The sequence below is a fragment of the Dipodomys ordii genome, unplaced genomic scaffold, assembly GCF_000151885.1.
Source record: "Dipodomys ordii isolate 6190 unplaced genomic scaffold, Dord_2.0 Scaffold40, whole genome shotgun sequence".
Taxonomy (NCBI): Eukaryota; Metazoa; Chordata; class Mammalia; order Rodentia; family Heteromyidae; genus Dipodomys; species Dipodomys ordii.
Window position 1 is genome coordinate 5,292,305 of NW_012267256.1, and position 20,613 is coordinate 5,312,917.

The window sequence follows — 20,613 nt, forward strand, 5'->3', positions numbered from 1 at the left end:
AAGAGGAAAAAGAAGGAGGAGGAGGAGGAGGAGGAGGAGGAGGAGGAGGAGAAAAGGAGGAGGAAGAGGGGGAGGGGGGAGGAGGAGGGGAGGAGGAAGAGGAAGAACAAGAAAAAAGAAATGCACTCATTACCTAACTTACATAACCATAACCCCTCTGTACATCACCTTCATAACAAAAAATATATGCATATATTTAAAAAATTAGGCAAGAAAGGAGTGACATTGTTCTTTATCTCACTTATGTAACTGTAAAGGTGATATACAGATATATCACCTTTATAATAACAATAAAACATTTTTGAGAAAGAAACAAGTTTGGCTGAAGGAGTCACAACAAGGGGTAAAGCCATGGAATTAAAAAAGAGAAGATGCCTTTTTTCAAAAACATAATGGACATTCCTTTATTCTAAACTAGTTGTAATAACTGAAAAGAACACAAAACGAGTAAGCAAAACATCCTTCTTTTATACAGTCCACAGTAGATGTTCCTGTAAAGTATTGGGGTCATGAGGGCACTGTCATTAAAGACGGCAAGCGGTCTTTCCTGATGGATTGGAATCCAGACACTACTAATTATAATTACTGGCAGGTGTGTGTGCATGTGTGTGTGTGTGTGTGTGCATGTGTGTGTATGTGTATATTTGTGTGTGTGCATGTGTGTATGTACATTTGTGTGTGTGCATGTGTGTATGTGTATATTTGTGTGTGTGCATGTGTGTGTGTACATTTGTGTGCATGTGTGTGTATGTGTATGTGTATATTTGTGTGTGTGCATGTGTGTGTGTATGTGTAGGTCTATATTTGTGTGTGTGGTGTTTGTGGTTTAACCTTTCAAGCTTTGTTTCCCCTCTTTTCAGGAAGCATCATGAGAAATGCTCAATATCCTTAGCCATAAAGAAAATGTATATAAAAACAACCCCTCTTCCCAGTCAGAATGGTGATCATTACAGAAATAAGCAATAGCATATGGTAGTGAGGGGGGGGGAGGGAGGGAAGGTCATGTGACCAAAAAAACATAGTGAAGATACCTGAATGCACATGTTTACAGCAGCAAAATTCACAACAGCCAAATAAGGAATCAGCATAAGTGCTTATCAGCCATTGAATGGGTAAAGAAAAGATGATTTATTTATGCAAGAGAGTGTTATTTGGTCACAAAGAAAAACAAAAATGGTGTCATTTGCAAGAAGATGGATGAAACTAAAGATGATCTTGTTAATTAAGTGAAGTCAGCTAGACAGAGCAAGTAAAATATTCCTTAAAATCCAACAACAGGAATGAAAACAGGTTCATTTTGTGCATAGTGGAAAGGCAAAAAGGGAAGGTATGGGCAGAGAGTGAAAGAAAATAAAACAAAGAAAGCTGTTGAAATTGGCCCAATAAGAGAGAAGAGGGGACGAGAGAGGACTAATAGAGGAAATGAGTTTGACTGGGGACACTGTTCACATATTTAGAAATATCACACTGAAACCCTGTTTTATACATAATAAATGCTAGCAAAAAGGGGAAAAGATAAAAAGTAGTCATTGCAGGTGATTTCTACATCGCATAGAAAAGAACTTCTTCCCTTGATCATCTACATATTTTGGCTGCTTCATTTGTTAAATGAGCCCTTGAAGCCACTCTAACTCTATAATGCACAAGGTAAATGGACATCCACAGCTGTACTCATAGTGAAGACACGACACACAGAGGTGGAAACTTTGCTGTGTTTGGAAACCAGTGGCAAGGTTTTCCTTCATGTGAGCATGAAAATGTCCAGGACAAGTGAAATTTATTTACCGAAAATGCTTTCCCAGAAGCAGAGAGGAACCCTTTCTGCTCTCCTCAGATGCTCACTCACTGTCTCGGTTCAAAACACAAAGGTGCTCTAGAAATGAAGAATGGCAACTGTGCTGTTCTGCAGGGGCTGCAAACGACAAAAGGAAGTGGATGGCTTGGGGAAGGGAGACACCAATACAAAGGAAGACACGGCCATTCCTGTAGCACTCAATCACAGATGCCACTAACAGGATGCGAGCATCACCCGGGACCACAGGCATCCCGGTTCAAAGCCTGGTAGAAGCAAGGTCCCAGGCGCAACCCAGGCATATTCATCATCTTGACGTCTACATGGAAAGGGGGGTCAGCTGGACCGTAAAAGGCTGAGGCCGCTGCCAACTCCACTCATGTTCAAGCTGTTAACATGTTCACGATCAAAGGGCCTCTCTTTATGGTGTGAGTGGAAGTGATCACAGCCATTTAATAGATTGGGAAAAGGGTGTAACCAGTGCTTCTGTTCACAATGGCTGGAGAAATGACCTCTTACTTTCCCAGGAGGCTGAGGGCTCCTGCAACTCAGGTTAGAATGGAGACACCATTCACGGAACTGTGCTGGGCCCTAGATATACACAGTGTCTTTATACAGCATGTTTCACTACTCTTGTGGCAATCTCTGAGGTTGGTGCAAGACATTAGCTTCATTTTACAGATGCAGAATCCCAGACTCTCTAAGGGCCACCTAGGATTAGGTAGTCAGTCTGAAGCTAAAGAGGAAATAGCTTTCAAATTTCTTCTCTTACAGGGGTAACTTGGAAATTCAGATATAAAAAGAGAATTTCATGCCAGGAACTGTGGCTCACGCTTGTAATCCTAGCTGTTCACAAAGTTGACTGAAGATTAGAGAGACAGAGAGACAGAGAGACAGAGAGAGAGAGACAGAGAGAGAAAGAGAGAGAGACAGAGAGAGAGACAGAGAGACAGAGACAGAGAGAGAGAGAGAGAGCAGATTAGATGGAGGAGAAAATGTAGAGATGAACATATCTGGAAGTTTGTCCTGGATTATAGATGTTTGTTTGGATTGTAGATCTATTTTCAGATTTTGGAATATTTACACAGACAGGATGAGATTAGAGAGGGATGAGGATTACGTCCAAACATAAAATTCATCCATGCTTCATATATATCACTTTACACATTGACTAGAAGTTATATTTATACACTTTTTAGTCAATTTTATACATTTTTCAAGGTGTGGTATTCTGGTATATGTCTTGTCAGTGCTCAAAAGGTTCTGAATGTTGGGACAATTTCAGTTTGGGGTTAGAATTCTCAACCTTCGGTATCCAATGCTCTGTATCAGCCTCACTGGAAAAGCGAAATACCCGTCTGTCGGGGTGAACCACAGCTGTCCAGTTCTGCCCGCTGTAAAGCAGCAGCTGGGGAAAGCTAAGAAGTATAAGGTCTAGCAGCTCAGCTGCACTTTAGAAAGATAAATTCTACCATTTACAAAACCATGACCAGGAAAAGATCAAAGATGTTTGAAATGCAGAATGAGTAGCAAAATGCTGGGTATTCAAGTTCCCTATGTGTAAAAGGCAAGTGCTTTGCTCTGTACTTTATATTGACTTTCTCAATATCTGTGCAATACCTCCATGAACTACATATTGTGAAATTCCCATTCATCAGGAAGATGAGGGCATTTTTTTCAAAGTTACCCAGCTAGTGAACAGCGTGAGAGTGTGAGAAACTCATGGAAGCTATCCTAGAAACCTGTTAAACCTTTGTCTATTAGGCTAGTGAACAAGATGTGTGGGAAAACAGGAGACTCCATGTAATTTTCTATTGGGCAGACTTGGGGCTGTGGTTTTAGAAAAACACTTTGTTACGAGCTTAGTTCAAGTTAAGTAAGGTCCATTGTTATCTGGGAAAGATTGGTTGCAGAGTTCTTATGAATACCAAACTCTGAAGTTAGTCAAATGCTTAATAAAATTACAATGCTCTTGATTGGCACATAGCCTATGCACATACTTCCTTATACTGCAAGTCATCTCTCGACTGCTTATAATGCAGAAAACAATGCAAATGCTATACGCACAGTTGTAATCTCACAATATTTAGGGGATAATAGCAAGTCAAACCAATCTTTTCCCACATAATTTCCCATCTAGCGATGTGGAACAGGGGGACAGCTGTCTACTTTAAATGCAATTATGATTCTCCAACATCACACCAAATTAGCTGCACTTAAAAGTAAACCATGGAAACAGAAGTTAAAAGTCAGTAACAGGAGCCTTGGGTTGCCAGTCATTCTAGTCTTTTCTCTATCTCTATTACAGTGTATATGTGGACCAGTCATTTCTCTAAAATGAGACTGAAACTTTATCATGTCTAAGGTTACATTAGACACTGGAATGCAAAGACCCAGACAAATACATTCAATGTACCAGCAACAGAATGGTTCGGTCTACAGCGACTGTCTCATCAGCTAGTCTGATATGCAATTTCCATGTGTTACTTCTACACAGGTATTTATGACTTTTCCTTTAAATAGTAAACAAACAATAAGAGGCATGCAAATGTCACCTACTATTTTCTTATCATAGGACTCTCCACTGCTATAGGTTGTGGCCAGCGTAGATGAGCATTCTTCTAGGTACCAAGGTTTCTTTCCGCTTTCTGCTGTGCTGCTGATGGAGATGGTATAGATGCTGTTGGTGTAGCCGTCACAGGAGCAGTGGTCTTTGCTCCTCCCACCATTGCCAGACGCCCAGACAAACACCGAGCCAAGGCCTCTCCGCCCCTGTTCACAAAGAGAGAAGGCTAAATCATGGTGTGGAAAGACAGTGGCTCTAGATAAAGTCTCGATTGGAAACAGCAGGACAAGGGCTGTTAATGATTTCCATCTACAGGATGGGAATGCTAGATTTAAGCTGCTTTTTGTGAGGACAAATAGAAGCTGCTTCAGTAAACTAAAATAGGACTCAAAAGCAGCAAAGAGTACAGCAATGATTGGTATTTACGAACTGGGCACAATTAAAACACTTTATATGAAGTGGATTGAATTCTCCCAACTTCTCCGTGAGATTAGTACAATTTTGGCCCCATTGTGCAAATGTGCAATTGAGGTACTGAAGTTTACCCATGTTCCTTTCTTTTTCTTTTTCTTTTTGGTCAGTCACGGGGCTTGAACTCAAGGCCTAAGCGCTGTCCCTGAGCGTTTCACTCTACCACTTTGAGCCATAGTGACATTTCCAGTTTGCTCGTGGTTAACTGGAGATAAGAATCTCTTGAACTTTCCTTCCTGGGCTGGCTTCAAACTGCAATCCTCAGAACTCAGCCTCCTGAGTATGTAGAAATACAGGTGTGAGCCATCATAACCTGGCTTACCTCATGTTCTTAAGGTGATACAGTTGTTCTGGAGGAGGAAAAATTTGAATCCAGGCAGCTAAACCCTAGAGTTGGAATGTTATTAGTTGTAATCTTCAGCATCATAAAATGCTATTTTAAATCTACCATAAAGTATGGGTTTTTATCACTCCAAGTTCACATCTGAGGTGTATGTTATATATCTATGCTGAATCCTCCTGTCAATAAGCCATAGGAGCAGGTTCTATGGAAATACACACAGAGACTATGTCTCTCCCATGCATTGTACAAACCCCAGTGACTAAGGGCTGTTGATGACTCAACTATAAAAAAACAGAACCCCAAGATCATGTAGGCTTGGGAACATACATGTTAAAAAAATTCTTTACTGCAAAACTTCATAAGGTCTTTAATAAGTGAATGCTCATTACAAAACTTAGGAGTGGGGTATTATCTACTGTAATTTATCTACTGTAAATTACTTTCTTCAACCAGATTCATTCAGTTTTTCTTATAAGAGATAGAGTCACATCCTTGATGCCCACACATGGTAGTTTCAAGTCCCAACTAAGTAATAAATAGAAGCCAAGAAGAACACAGAAGCAATAAACATTTATTTGGTTGCCTAAAATACTTTCAGGAGAGAATGTAGAAATAAGCCAAAATGAAGAGCATTTGTAGATTCATGCCTAAGAATTTGTTTATTTTGAAGCTAGAAGGCACATTGGAGAACATCTAGACTAAGCCCAATATTTTCTAGTTAGAATGTGAGACGCAAAGTCATACTGCTGGTATAGCTGAGACTCTTTCTTCCTCGATGGGAGGAAGTGTTTGAAATGTTGTCTTGGACCTTCTAGAAGAAGAGCTAAAGAAAAAGAGCAGGTAACAAAACCCCTATAGTATCCAGGATTAGACTCTTCCTGAACTTGCATCCTTAGAGATTGAATAGTTAGTACATGATTTGACTAAAATGAACAAGGATTTCTTGGAAGAATGCAATATGACCATAAAAGAATAGGAGAAGTCATAGAGAAAGAGACAGAGACAGACAGATGAGCTTCTAGTTGCTGTTGTTGCTAGATGACAGGTAAGCTGGGCTCCCCAGGCTTCCCTCTCCTAAGTCAGTAGGTATGTAACCTCAGGTTACAGTCTCACCTTGGTGTGAGCTCTCATTGTGTGCCTTATATCCAGACCTCAGAGAACAACATAGCTCGAGAACAGCGATACTCTGATTCCCTCAGCAGTATGCTTCCTCTTGCGGACACTTGTGGGGCTCTGTTGCTATCTGAAAGCATAGTCACATAGGCTTTATCTAGACAGGGCAGCAGAACATAGCAGATGATGGCACCTAGTTTAACCAGCACCGTTTGAGAGAATTAAGAACCAGAAAGCAATAAAAAAAAAAGCTTGGTAAGTGCACAATCTTATTTGGTTATCAGTATAAATCTGTGACTGTATGTTCATATTTAAATTCTTATTAAAGTATTCTAAAATTGTTTTATTTCAATAGGCAATAAGAAAATATTCATAAAGTACTATTATGTTAATGGTAGGATATAAAAAGATACAGGATTGGTTTAAGAAAAAGATGTGTGTGTGTGAGACTGTTTAACTCTGTGTGTGTGTGTGTGTGTGTGTGTGTGACTGTGTGTGAACGTGTATATTCATGCAGAAGTCCATATGCTAAAAATTATCATGAGCCTGCCTTTTTCTTTTTTCCATGATTGGTCATGGGACTTGAACTCTGGGCCTGGGCGCTGTCCCTCAGCTCTTCAGCTCAAGGCTAGTGCTCTACCACTTGAGCCACAGCGCCACTTTTGGCTTTTTCTGTTTATGTAGTGCTGAGGAATCGAACTGAGGGCCTCAATCATGCAAGGTAAGCATGGAGCCACCTTCCCAGCCCCTATCTTTTTTTCATTTTGGTTGGTCAGGGCCTGGGCATTGTCCCTGAGCTTGTTTTCCTCAAGGCTAGTGCTCTACCATATAAGCTAAATACTACTTCTGGCTTTTTCTGAGTAGTTTACTGGAGATGAGAGTCCCACAGCTTTACCTGCCTAGGCTAGCTTGGAACCATGATCCTCAGAGTAGTTAGAATGACAGGCATGAGCCACCAGCACAGAGTGTGTGAGCCTATCTTACAGGGATACTGTGTTGTATTAGTTTGCCAAGATTAAAACTTGTATTTTGAATTTTATACCAAGTTTACAGGATTTCAAATTTTGTTTATAGATAGCCAATCACTAATTCCTCTCTTAAGACAGGAAACACAGGGGCACTTCTGAAGAGATAAATGTGCAGTGATGATCAACATGGGTTTCAGCCACAGAAGGACTGGAACCTCTCTCTATGCTAAGCCCTGTCCAACCATGATTCTGCAGGATCCCAGTTTGTATCATCATTATTTTATATATGAGCAAATGAGTCTCTGAAATGCCCTCAATATCAGAGCCAGAAATTGAACAAGTATCCAAAGGATGAGCCATTACCTCTCACAACAGAGTTCTTTGGGGGTAAAACAAGGACCTTGTATCAGCCAACACTCCACAGAGGTGTAACAACATTCCCAAGGAGTCCACTGGCTAGGCTGAGAGACCTTCTATGAGAAAATAATGCACAATAGCTCGGCTGAAAAATGTCCCTTTCTGAGCAGATACTATCCCTGTTTTAAATGGATACTTTGGGGGAATTATTTTATAAATGAACATGGAAACCTCAAAGGACAGTGTGGGCACATTAACCATCCCCACGTCTGAAGAGATTTCAGGAGAAGGAGGCACTGGGGCTGGAGACCAAGTGTTTTTACGACTTGGTCACAGGCCCCAGGCCAACTGCAGGGAGACTAAGACTCCACCCCTTTAGCCTCTTAAACCTGTTTCTAGCCAGAAGCCAGGGACCTGGGGGTCCATAGACAGACTATGAAGATCAGCACTCTGAGTATGGAGCTTGCAGTGAGCAGGGAAGCAGAGATCAGGAGAAATATTTAACATATTCCCAAATAGAGCCCCCCTTCCCCACCCCGCAATTCCTATGTGAAAAGCTCTGATCACTCAGTATGGCTGTGTTTCTAGATAAGGCCTTGAATGAGGCACCTCAAATTAAGTGAATTCATGGCGTAGGGCTTGATAGGACTGGATTTCCAAAAAAATAATAGGAAGACACACCAGTGATTGGTTTACTCACGTTCCTTCTCTCCATTCTCCACTCTGACCCCTAAGAATGAGGTCATGGAAGCCATGTGAAAAAGTAGCTATCTACATGTCAGCTCAGCTCTACTGCTACTTTGACCTTGGAATGAGAGAAATCAGTTTCTTCTGCTTAATCCTCCCAGTCCAAGTTAGTCTATAAGACAGTCCCAGCTGACAAATACAAGGAGAAAAGAGGAGATACACTGTGACCTGACCTCATGAGGGCTGAAGACTTCAAGGACACCATCATTATCCTATCTACAAGTAAATCTGACATCCATGCCCCTGTGTGGTTTATGACCAAAGTCTCAAAAGTAAATGGACTGAATTTGTGAGTTGGGAAAAAAACCCACAAAAAACAGCTGCTAAATATCTATAGGGTTCACATGAAACAATTAGCAATGCACAGGGGTTTTGAGTTAGTACAAAATACCCAGCAACCAAAACATATTTAACTTAAAAGAAAACCTGGACATTTCTCCAAAATGCTGATTAATTTGAGAATTAAACCTGACTGGAGCATAGAGGAAAGGGAGCGTACCGAGAATTATGAAGAAAAAGGCTCTGGAGGCATATTTTTTTCCAGAAATATAGGATATAATGATATTTTCTGGATTGAACTAATATGACTACAATTGGTTAAGTATTGTCTGGTATGGAAAAAAAGCTTCACTTAATTGAGTGCCAACTTTAAAATTAATAACTAAAGGCAGAATATATTAAGAAATCCATGCCAGATCCTTTCACATAAACCCCAAGTAGTCTTTTTCATTGAGCCTCTAAATGTACACGTGTTGTTGTATTTTTAATATATGGCTTACAAAAATCAATTTATATGACCCCATAAGCATTGTTATTAAAAGATAAAAAGAAACTGGTTTTTCCTAGGGCTGTGAATGTCAGAAAAGGCCACTTTGTATTGGTTTACTAATTAAATCATGCACCCCAAGACAGGTTTGTGAGCTTAAGATTAGAATGGTGGAATTATACCATTTTTTGTTGTTAAAATAGTGTGAACATTTTTTTAGCCAGTAGACTTAAGTTTGAAATTGTATTACTTTATTTTTTAACAATGCTTAGTAAGTTGTCTTAAAGGGTTATGAATAAAATGATGGAGCATTCTTATAATATAAAAAGCAGGCAGAAAGGCCAGGCACCAGTGGCTCTCGCCTGTGATTTTAGCTACTCAGGAGGCGGAGATCTGAGGATCATGGTTCAAAGCCAGCCCAGGCAGAAGAGTCTGTGAGATTCTTATGTACAATAAACTACTCAGAAAAAAGCCCATGTAGTGCTGTGACCCAAGTGGTAGCATGCTAACCATGATTACAAAGAGGTTCAAGGACAGTGTCCATGCCCTGAGTTCAAGTTTCAGAATGGGGAGGGGGGGGAGGAAGCAGAAAAATGGTATGAATTCTATTATGGTAATTAAGAGCAACACCCACAGTGTAGATGTTATGTGTATTTTTAAAGATCAAGAATCTAAGATACATTAAATAATATGCCATATCATTTAACCAGAAGTCGGTATATCAAGTATGGATCAGACCATATGTATGCGATAAAAAGAGATGATAGTTTAGAAAGGAATATTTATCTACAAAATCTCACTGAATTCCCATGCTGCTCCTCTCCCCATTTTCTTTTTTGTCTGAGATATCACCCTTCAGGATGTCCTACAGTCCTTTCTGAAAGTTCTTACCTATATCATGGTTGTTCTATTCTCCATAGTGCATGGATACAGAACTCCCAGAGATAAATGAAGGAGGTTGAGAAGAGTAGGTTGGTAGCTGACCTGGTAGCTGAGAGAGGAAGACAGAATTTTTCATCTTCCTAAAGCTCAAGGACATTCTGACTAGCATTTCCAAACTAAATCTCATTCTTCCACAAAGCTGGGTTCATTAAAAGTAATAGATGTGGTTGGCCTAGAAATAAACATATAGGCCATCCCCCCAACACAAAACAAAAGCATCTTTAGAAATTACCTTAGCATTCATATGAGATGTTTGATTCACAATCCTAAAATATATTGCTATTTGAAGCAATTTTAGAAATCTTTTCAATCATTGTAATCCAGAGGAAAAATGATAAATAGGAACCAGAAATGAGACCAGAAAAAGACAAGTCTGCAATGGAACACAGATGAGGAACAAGTAGCCACCCACACTGCTGCCAGTGGTGTGGAGCCTAACTCGACTAACTTGGTTGAGAAAGCTCTTGGTGCATGCTCACAGAGAACCAAGTCACTGTATACATGCGGCGAACCATCTGTGGCCTAACAGATTACTAAACCTTTATTAAAAATGGAATTTTATCATTGTTATTAAGGCGTTGTACAGCAGGGTTATTGTTTCATAAGCCGGTAATGGGTACATTTGTTTTTGGGGGAATGTCACCCCTTCCTTCGCTGTCTCTCAGGTTCCTCCTTCTGTCCCTGCCCACAAGTTGCGTAGCTCATTTTCCACATAGTGTACTGAGTACCATGCCGGCATCTGTTCACCCTTCCTGTCTCCATTTCTCTCCCCTACCTGATCCCCACAAGATAGAAAAAAGAACAAAAAACCCCAGACCAACCATAGAACCACCAGCCATAACAAGATCTCATCTGAGTAAGATGAGACATGGAAATTAATTATATGAAACTGAATTAGACCCAGGCAATAAAAGAAGCAACCCTTTCTGCCTTACCAAGGGACATGAATGACATAGGCAGGAGATATTTTTAAACAAGGATCTGTTCTATGGGGTTGAGAAGCCTGGAGGATACATAGTACTCATGCCAGGAATCATCCTATAACAAGCTACCAAATTTCTGAGGCTACCAAATTGTCACCCAGAAAATGAGTATGTGCGGCGCTTGTTTTCCATGATCTACTGTGCAAGAAGCACCGCCCGTGTGAGGAGGTTACAGGCTCCATGGAATTCTGCTGCTAGTTCCAGGATTTTTTATACTGTGCACTGAGAACAATTAAGGTAAGCAGAGGAACAACTTTTTACACTAAAAAACCACACTGTCTTTTGAGCTGGCTTGCAGTAATTCTAAGGAAGTAAGGTTATTAGCTAAGTTATGCAACTGAAGGACATGATATTGAGCAAGACAAAAGACAAGCTCAAAAAACAAAGTATCGTACATTTTTGCTCATAGGAGAAAACTAGACCTAAAAACCCTACATATGGCCGAGGGAGGAGACTAGGAGGAGGTAAAGGATGTACTTATTACCTGACTTATGAAATGGTAGCCCCTCTGTACAATGCCTTAATGATTTATTTAGAAATTATTTTTAAAGTCATACAGATTTGGACATGTGAGTATCAGTACATTGGACATGCACTTGGGTGTACATATGTGAATACCAGTACATGGCCGGAAGCCGAACTCAGTGTAAAGATGCTTGAAACATTCAGACTTGACCAACAAAATGCAATCTATAAGAATATCTTCATTATTCTCATTCTATGCTACTTGGCCTAAAAGGATGGTTGATGAAAAAGATTTAATATACACACCTACTTCTGGGGAAGGGGGTGCAGACAGGAGGACCATTGGAAGTGGAACAAAAGCTTTGGTGACCACTAAGTTAAATTTCTATCTTTTGCCACTTCACTCTGTCTGCCCCCTGCCCAGAAATCTTTCTTTTCAACCCTACAACAACTTATTCTGTATTGTAATTTTCTGTACATACCATTGGCTAGTAAGCCAGGCATTATGAAGTAATTTATAATGTTCTTTTGACATTTTAATAATGCACTGAAAATAATAGATGCAGTTATAAGCAACCATATTTAATTTTATATAACCATACACAAATGAAAATCCATTTTATATGCTTTCCAAGCATACCAAATGCAAATGAAGTTGGCTTCACTTTTAAAGGAATAGAGAAACCAATGATAATTATGAAATCACTTGCTTGACAACTGTTACGAGAATTTCCAATAAAATGAAAATTTCTTGCCAGGCACCGGTGCCTCATGCCTGTAATCTTAGCTAGACAGGAAGTTGAAATCTGAGGACTGAGGTTCAAAGCCAGCCCAAGCAGACATGTTTGGGAGATTCTGAACTCCAATTAATCAGACAAAAGCCAGAACTGAAATGAGGCTCAAGTGGTAGATGACCAGATTTGAGGGGAAAAGCCCAGCAAGAGCATGAGTTCCTGAGTTCAAACCCCAGAACTAGAATAATGACAACAAAAGACAATTCCTCTGTATATTTCCCATTTAAACTGACTTCTTAACTAAAAATGTCCAATTTTCAAGTGGCATGTGCAACATCCATGAATGAACAGCATATTGTACTAAAAGTCAGAGGTCCTAAATGGTATTTTATCTCGGTTTTCAAGAGTCATCGTTGGAGATTGCGAGATACCTGATCAAAACTAGCTGAAAGGAGGTACACGGAAACCCTACACTGTCCATCACCTTTGTAATAGCAATGAAAATAGTTTAATCAAAATGAAGATTCATGGGGCTGGGAAGGTAGCTCAGAGGTAGAGCACTTGCCTTGCATGCATGAGGCCCTGGGTTTGATTCCACAGCACCACATAAGCAGAAAAAAAAAGGCAGAAGTGGTGCTGTGGCTCAAGTGGTAGAGCTCTAGCCTTGAGCTGAAGAGCTGAGGGACAGTGCCCAGGCCCAGAGTTCAGGCCCATGACCGGACCCCAAAAAAAAAAAAGAAGATTCATTGTACTCATGAACGGACAGGTTGAAATGAAATCTCCATGTACACCTATTTAAAGATGATGATGATGATGGTGATGATGATGAAGTAATCAGTACTGCAAATACAGGATGTCTTACTCACTAATCTCAAGTTCCTAAGAAGCTAGCTACCTTTAGTTTTGTAGTGTGAAAAGAGGTGCTTAAAATATTGATTGATTAAAGCCTTAGTAGAAACAATTCTGCTTTCACAGATGTCTTTTCCTCATAATAGTTGACACGGAGGGCTTGCACTCTTACACCGTTCACTTGCATCCCCCCTTCCTGCTCCCCTCCAATCTCTCCCTTTCCCTGCCAGTTCTTCCCATCCCTTCCCCTTTCCCTTCCTGCCTCTTCTTTTGCTGGTTCTTGGGAAGAGATGTCTCCGTTCACTTTATTTTTCAGTTTACTTTCGCCTAGACCAGCCCCAGGCCATCAGCCTCCCCTGGCCACTTCCCAGCAGTAGGAGTTATAGGTATCATCTCCCTTATGTGGGCCTTTAACATGGCTTTTTACACATTGTCACAAGAGTACATGAGGGCACGGCGTTAGCTTAGGGCAGTGTAATAACAGAGTGTATTTCTTTCCTTTCAGTTATTTTTACAGTATAACTAGAAAAAAATCATCCATCTTTCATAAGGACAGAAGAGTAACTGGGTGCTGGTGGCTCATGCCCATAATCCTAGCTAGTTAGGAGGCTGAGGTATAAGGATCAGGTTCACAGCTATCCCAGGTAGAAAAATCTGTAACACTCTTACCACAAATCAAACACAAAAGAAGTCAGAAGGAGAGATGTAGCTCAAAGTGATAGAGCTCTAGCCTTGAGCAAAAAAGTTCAGGGACAAGGCACAGGTCCTGAGTTCAAGCCCCATACCCAGTACCTCATGCCTCTTCCAAAATAGTAGAATCGCTATAATAAAAAATCATGTGTGCTTACTAATAGAAGTAAATATACATGCTTCTGCTCAATAATTTTACTTCTATTAATCTTCAGGTATTCCGTATATCCAGGAACTTCACATAAAAATTTGAAGTTAAACAATGACTTATGAATATTAGAGGATATCTAGGAGATCAATTTCAAGAAATTTTAAATTTCTTCGAAGGAGAACTGAGAAAATCCAATCAGAGAAAAACAGAGAAAGTGAACTTCCAGATCCAATCAGAAGTGGAGCTGGAACCAAAGCACACTTAGTCCTTTCTCATCCAATTACCTAGCATTAATACTGGTGCCACAAACCTGCTTTCACTGTATTTGATGTTGTTATAATTTGTGGAGGGGAAGTGCAAAAACAAATCGTTTAACTAGGGATACAGGTGGACCCATTGCAACATTGATGTACAAGTTGTTATGTCGAAAAACGAACTTTACAACTTTGGTGGGGGGGGGAGTATAGGGTGGGGGGGAGGTGGGGGGAGTATAGGAAGGGATGGGAAGGGGAAACAAAGAGGAGGCAACAATGCTTGATAAGAAATGTACTCGTTATCTTGCCCATGTAATTGTAACTCCTCTGTATGGTATTCACACAATAATAAAAAAAACTACATAATGTATTTCAGGTAAAAATAGTTGCTTAACAATTGTGGATTAAACAAATCAACTTCCCTTTCTTCTTTCATATTTATAAAATTAAGAATTCAAAAAAAAATTGCCTGCTTCTACTATCCTATCTCTGGCCCATGCATACTGGTCAGTCCAGTTTTTTGGTTTGTTTTGTTTTAGACTTCACCCTCCCTTGACACAGAATTCTCCGCAATTCTCCAGGAGCCTCACAAAATTATAAGCAAGTATTTTCATGATAAAGGTATGATAAATGTCCAGGAGGCAGTAGCTCATGCTTTTAATCCTGGCTGAGATTTGAGGATTGTGAATCGAGGCTATTAAAGTCCATCATATTATCTCCAATTAACAGCAAAAGCACTGGAAGCTGAGCTGTGGTTCAAGTGGTAGAGAGTCATCCTTGGCGCAAAGGACAGCTGTGACTCTGAGTTCAAAAATTACTACCCATAAGAAACAAAACAAGCCAGAAATAGTGCTGTGGGTAAAAAAGGTAGAGTACTAATCATAAGCACAAAAGGTCAGGGACAGCACCCAGACCCTGAAGTTAAGCCCTAAGTCTGGCACAAAAATAAATAAATAAGTACACTTTAAAAAGACCCAGTGAGGGGTGAGGATGTTGAAAAGGGTATCATTGACCAAGACACACTGTATCCATCAACTGCTTTGTAAATTTACTTAAAGATAGTGAAACAATATTCAAAAGTGAATGAAAATTAAAAAAAATTCAAGTCCAGATTATTATTTTCTTGTGGTAACTGCCTTCAGCCCGGTGCACATTGCTCTCTCTGGTGTTCAGATGAAAATATAATAAAGCGTAAGAGAAGCAAGCAGACTGGGGCTCTCCCCTTCTCATTCCACAACAACAAAATACACGCATGTCATATGTTCTGTCAAATAAACACAGTCAATAAGTCATAGCACCAACACATCTGTTTTGGGTCGTCAGCCATCCAGCACTCCCTTTTATTTATTTATTTGTCAAATCTGCCAAAAAATGTCTACATTTTGGATCATCCCAGATCAAAGGCTGAATGGCAGTCAGAATTCTGGGGAGCCGGGTTTAGGAAATTGAGAAGGCCACTTCCAACGGTAATATGAAGTACCGATGTTGAGTACCGAATGCCCTGAAATATACCATCACTTTTCAATTTACAGGGAGGGAGTGATTCTTAAAAATTCCTTTCTTAGAGACTACCAACATTTATTATCAACCAGGGCATGAGAGGAATTTACTGTAAATGTTTGGAAAGGCACTTACTTGGAAAGGAGAACAGAGCGTTATGCCAGTAATGGTGAAGTTTATATTCTTCTCTAAGTTAGTTTTAGATTATGGAATTCTCATTATGAACCAATTCCAACTTCAGGCTCAGTTCTGAAGGGGAAAGCAAGTTACCCTTCTATTAGCCCCACAAGGGGCTTAAGTGATATCAGAGGCCTCTAATACATAAAGCAATAACCTTGACCTTACATGGAGCAGTTCACAATATTTCTGAAAGAGAAACTTAACTCAGTACATTTTCCACCCATAAACACAATCCTGTCATAAGTGAAGACAAGCTACACTTTCAAAAACAATACAACTGGTATTAGGTTCATGTATTCCTCAACATCACTATGGAAAACGGTTCTGGTGCTTTTCCTTTGGTTGCTGTAATGGCTTCATAAGTTGAGTAAATGGAAGTAAGGGCAACTTAGTGACATCAATCAGCTAGATATGGCTGAACTGCATGAGGCTAATATTCCCCATAATATCCTAAAGCAAAATTGTCTGGATGCTAAATTTCTGGAATTCAGAGGTAAGCAAGCTCTTCATTATTGACTAGGCATGGGCGGAGCTATCTGACCTGAAAATTGTGACACGGCAAGGAGCTCAGGTTTCATACAGAGACCTGATGTGGGATCATGCTTGTGATCATTTGGGACCACACTACTGTCTTTGCCAAGACTCAGCTAACAAATACATGAGCGGATGTTCCTAGGAGTCTGGTTTCTATGCCTAGTTCAATAAGCCATCTGGCTATAATCACAATAATGCTTAGAATCCTAAATAATGGTTAGAATGTGCAAAATACATAATGTTTGAAATCCTACGTTAGATTGTATTCATCAAACATGATGAATAGAGACCCAGAAAAAGAGCACTAAAATCTGTGATAGAAGTCATATACATTCTCTCTTTGGTGACATCAGGTTAGTACAAGTTGTCCATGCTTATTACATAGTTGCCTTTATTTTCTGATGACTGCTATATTATCCTGCAGAAGGTAGCTGTAGTTCCGTCTATTCCTCCCATCATCTGTGTCAAAACGATATTTTCAACTCGACTAGAATTACCAAAACGAGGAATTGCAATAGCCTTAACCTGATTGGATCCTTGCATACTTTTTAAGATTCTACTCAAAGGGACAGCCGTACCACAGCAGAACAACTATGGAATTCACTTTCCTCTTATCTAGTCCAGTAGTCACTATTAACAGGAAAACAAATGAAAAGAAAAGAGGTCAGCTATTGATACCTTGATAATTCAGGAGGAGGACTGTGTAACAATGGGATTTGCCAAAGTTAATTTAACTATGCACAGAATTACTAATATATCTCTAGGCTAAAACTAAAAAAGAGGTAGCAATAAATATCTCAAATTTTCACCTAGCCAAGGCTACCATAAATTGTGCTGTTTCCCATAAAAATGAACCATAACTCACATTAATACAGCAATCAAAATCTAACTTGGTTGTGGTTATTTCAAAATTTGACACTACCAATATATTTATGAAAGTCACATTGTTTCTCTGTTTCCAAAATACATGGGTATTATATTGTATACATTTGGCAAATGAATCCTTAACTCCCCTAAAATTCTAAATAGTTACAGGAGGATGTAGTTAAACCCTGAGAAAGGATTTTGTTTTTAAGAGCACAAAGCTTTAGTTAAATTGAATTCTAATTAAGTGGAACCAATTTTAAATAAGCTCCCTTGTTTATTATTGCCTACCTCTATATCATTTCAAAGTTTAACAACACACACTACCTAATTTAACAGCAATTGTCATTTATTAAATGCAAACTTGTACCAATCTTGCTACAGCTGGATGTCTATCAGATAAAAACATGTCCCTCCCAGGTGGAGGCAGTTAATTTTATTATGATTATTGTTACTGTTTTTAATTATACAAGCTCATTATGCCCCATCTATCCTCTCTTCCTCAACATATGTCTTTTATTTAACAGTGGAAATTATGTGTTTATGTGTGTGTGTGTGTGTGTGTATAATAGATCATGTGTGAGTAAAGAACAACCTTCCAAATCTAGAAAGTAAGCTAAATATCCAATCAGCTCTAAAAATGTGTTGAATTCAAAAGCTGATCTCTGCTGGTAAGGAAAAGTAATAATCAGGGCTATCATAAAATCCTCAAGAACCAGAAATATGCAATTGGTGCCCATGAAATACCATGGTTTCCATCCGGACGCACAGTGAGACTGGAATGACAGCCACCATTCCAATAAATAAAGAGATTGATGGCTAGATTTCACTCATTCTTTTTTACTCATCCTTGACATTGGCTCTTTTCCTTTATGAATTCCTTAATGCTTTCGTTGACATTTCCAAGGCCAAACAAAGAAAACAAACAAATGATCTGGACTTGAAACTTCACATTTTCACCAAATGATAAAGCAAACAAACACTCTATGATCTATGTTCTTAAAACATCCATACTGAGCTACTTCAGTTTGCCAAGGAAGTACCAAGACAAATGCCAAAGAAGTGCTGGGCAAATAATGTGTATTTACGAAAGATTCCTTGAGGAAAATAATAGACTTTCCTCATCACAGACAAGATTCAATTTCAAGTTTCTTCCTCTCTTTGCAAAAAATGTTATTGACTACGCTTACAGGAAATTATGAAATGCTGTCAATGACTTAGACACCTGCCAATGAATATCAACTGCAGCAAGCCTTATTAAAGTTTAATAATCCAAATGGGACAGAAGAGTGGTTCCAAGGCAACTAGACTGTATTCCAGTTAAGTTTTGCTATTGTATGCTGTGCAGGCTGGCCTTACCAGAGTGGTAAAGCTAAAGAGCTTAGGGAATTGGCTCACATTTTATTTAGAACATTTTTTCATCATACCATAGCAAATCCCCTGTGACCAAAGCTGTGTGAATCATCATTTGCTGTCACCTAGACTATTACAGCAATACTATCACCCAGATAAGTACCTGAATAATTACACCCACACTGACTGCCACCAAGCCAAGTACCTGTAAATGACAGGCTCACTGCCTGTTTGTTAAGTGCAAGCAGGAATAGATGGAGAAATAATTCTATCTCTCAAAGAAAACCTGGGGCTCTGGGTTTCTTATTCTGCCTGCAAACCTCATCCACTTTTATCCAAAATGTTGTCAATGAACATACACTTGTTTATGACATCATTTTTCTATTTAGGACTGAGTGGGAAGATAAAGCCAAGACTGTCTGTGGAAGGAAACTTACCCAAGCAGCAGTGTCAAACCCTCAAAATACTGAAGAGAACAATGCTAGTGAGAAGGATAAGGATGTTCGAATTGTCTGTTATAAAGATGACATGAACTATTTCTATTCTGTGGTCCCTGCAATGACTGTCAGAGACCCTAGGTACCCTTCTACAAAAGCCTAGAACATTCCTTGCCAGTCATGGTACATTTTGGTGAATGGTATAGGGGGAAAAAGAGATTATCACATCAAAATATATGCAATGAGGGAACAGAAGACGTTGTATGAAAGGCAATGTGCTCATTCCCTGATTCATGGAATTGTAATCCCTCTATCTATAACCTCTATAATAACAATAAATTAATTTACAAATATACATGCAGGATTGAAAGGTAAGCATCATCTGGACGTTTGGGGAGCATTCACCTGAGCAAGTCTGCCAGAGAGCTGTCAGTTCTAATTGTGAGGATAATGAGATGGATTCAAGAGACTTGTAGCAAACAGGAGACACAAGATATTTCTTTGAGGACTAGGATGAAGAAGGGAAAGAGCTCAGGATTTAGAAAGGCTGAAGAGTTGAACACGGCACTGTACGAAGCACAGAAAGACACAAACATTGGAAAAAATTAACCACTAAAATTGTTTCCAGTTCTACTGTTCAGATTGTGAAGGTCAAGCACGTTTAACTTAATTTTCAGCAAGTAGTTCAACAGAACTTGAAATGAAATTCAATTGTAAAAGCCACAAAAATGAAAAAGGTAGCCAAGCAATAGTGGCTTATGCTTCTTGTTGTAGCTCCTGAGGAGGCTGAAAACTGGAGGATCCTGGCTGAAAGCCAGCTTGGGCAGAAAAGTCTGAGGGATGCTATCTTAAAAGTAACCAGCAAAATACTGGACTGAAGGCATGCCTCAAATGGTAGAGGGCAAGTCGAACAAGTGCAACACCCTCAGTTCGAATTCCAGTCAAGGTGAAATGAAACCGTGGAGTCATGAAAAGCAAAGCTTCAGTCTAAGTGAGCTGGGTCAGGTGCCACTTAGGAGGCTGATGTCAAGACGATGAAGTTTTAGGACAACGTAGGCAAAAACATGAGCAGGTCCTCGATTTCAATCAATAAGCTAGAAATGCTGCTCTGTGCCTGTGCCCCCAGCTTGCTCGAAGCTTTAGGTGAATAAAGTCACGATCTATACTTTAAAAAGCAAAACAAGGAGCCAGGCTTCAGTAGCTTGTGCCTGAAACCCTAGCTGCTTAGGAGGATGAGAAACCAGGCTAGGCAGAGGAGGCCCCGAGTCTCTTATCTCCAATAAACTCAACTAAAAACAAAACAAAAAACAAACCATCAGAAGAAACACAGAAGGGGAGCTGTGGATCAAGTGGTAGAGCACTCACCTTGAGAGTAAAAGCTCAGGGACAGGGCTCTAGGCCTGACTCAAGCACCACAAACAAAAAAGCTTTTGGACTTACTTGTCACAGAAAGAGCGTGTGCTGAGGGACCTTGAGATTCTGAATTCAAACCAAGAGGAAGGAAGGAAAGAAGGGAGGGAGGGAGGAAGGAAGGAAGGGAGGGAGGGAGGGAGG

General features: G+C 39.8%; 1 protein-coding gene across 1 annotated transcript in view; it reads right to left on the bottom strand.

The window, feature by feature from the left end:
* Positions 1–20,613, bottom strand: part of Pcsk5 (proprotein convertase subtilisin/kexin type 5) — a 351,177-nt gene that overhangs the window by 211,514 nt on the left and 119,050 nt on the right. Inside the window, exon 8 of the mRNA XM_013018392.1 lies at positions 4,352–4,564. Coding sequence (XP_012873846.1) covers positions 4,352–4,564 — 213 coding nt within the window. The remainder of the gene's footprint in view (positions 1–4,351; positions 4,565–20,613) is intronic.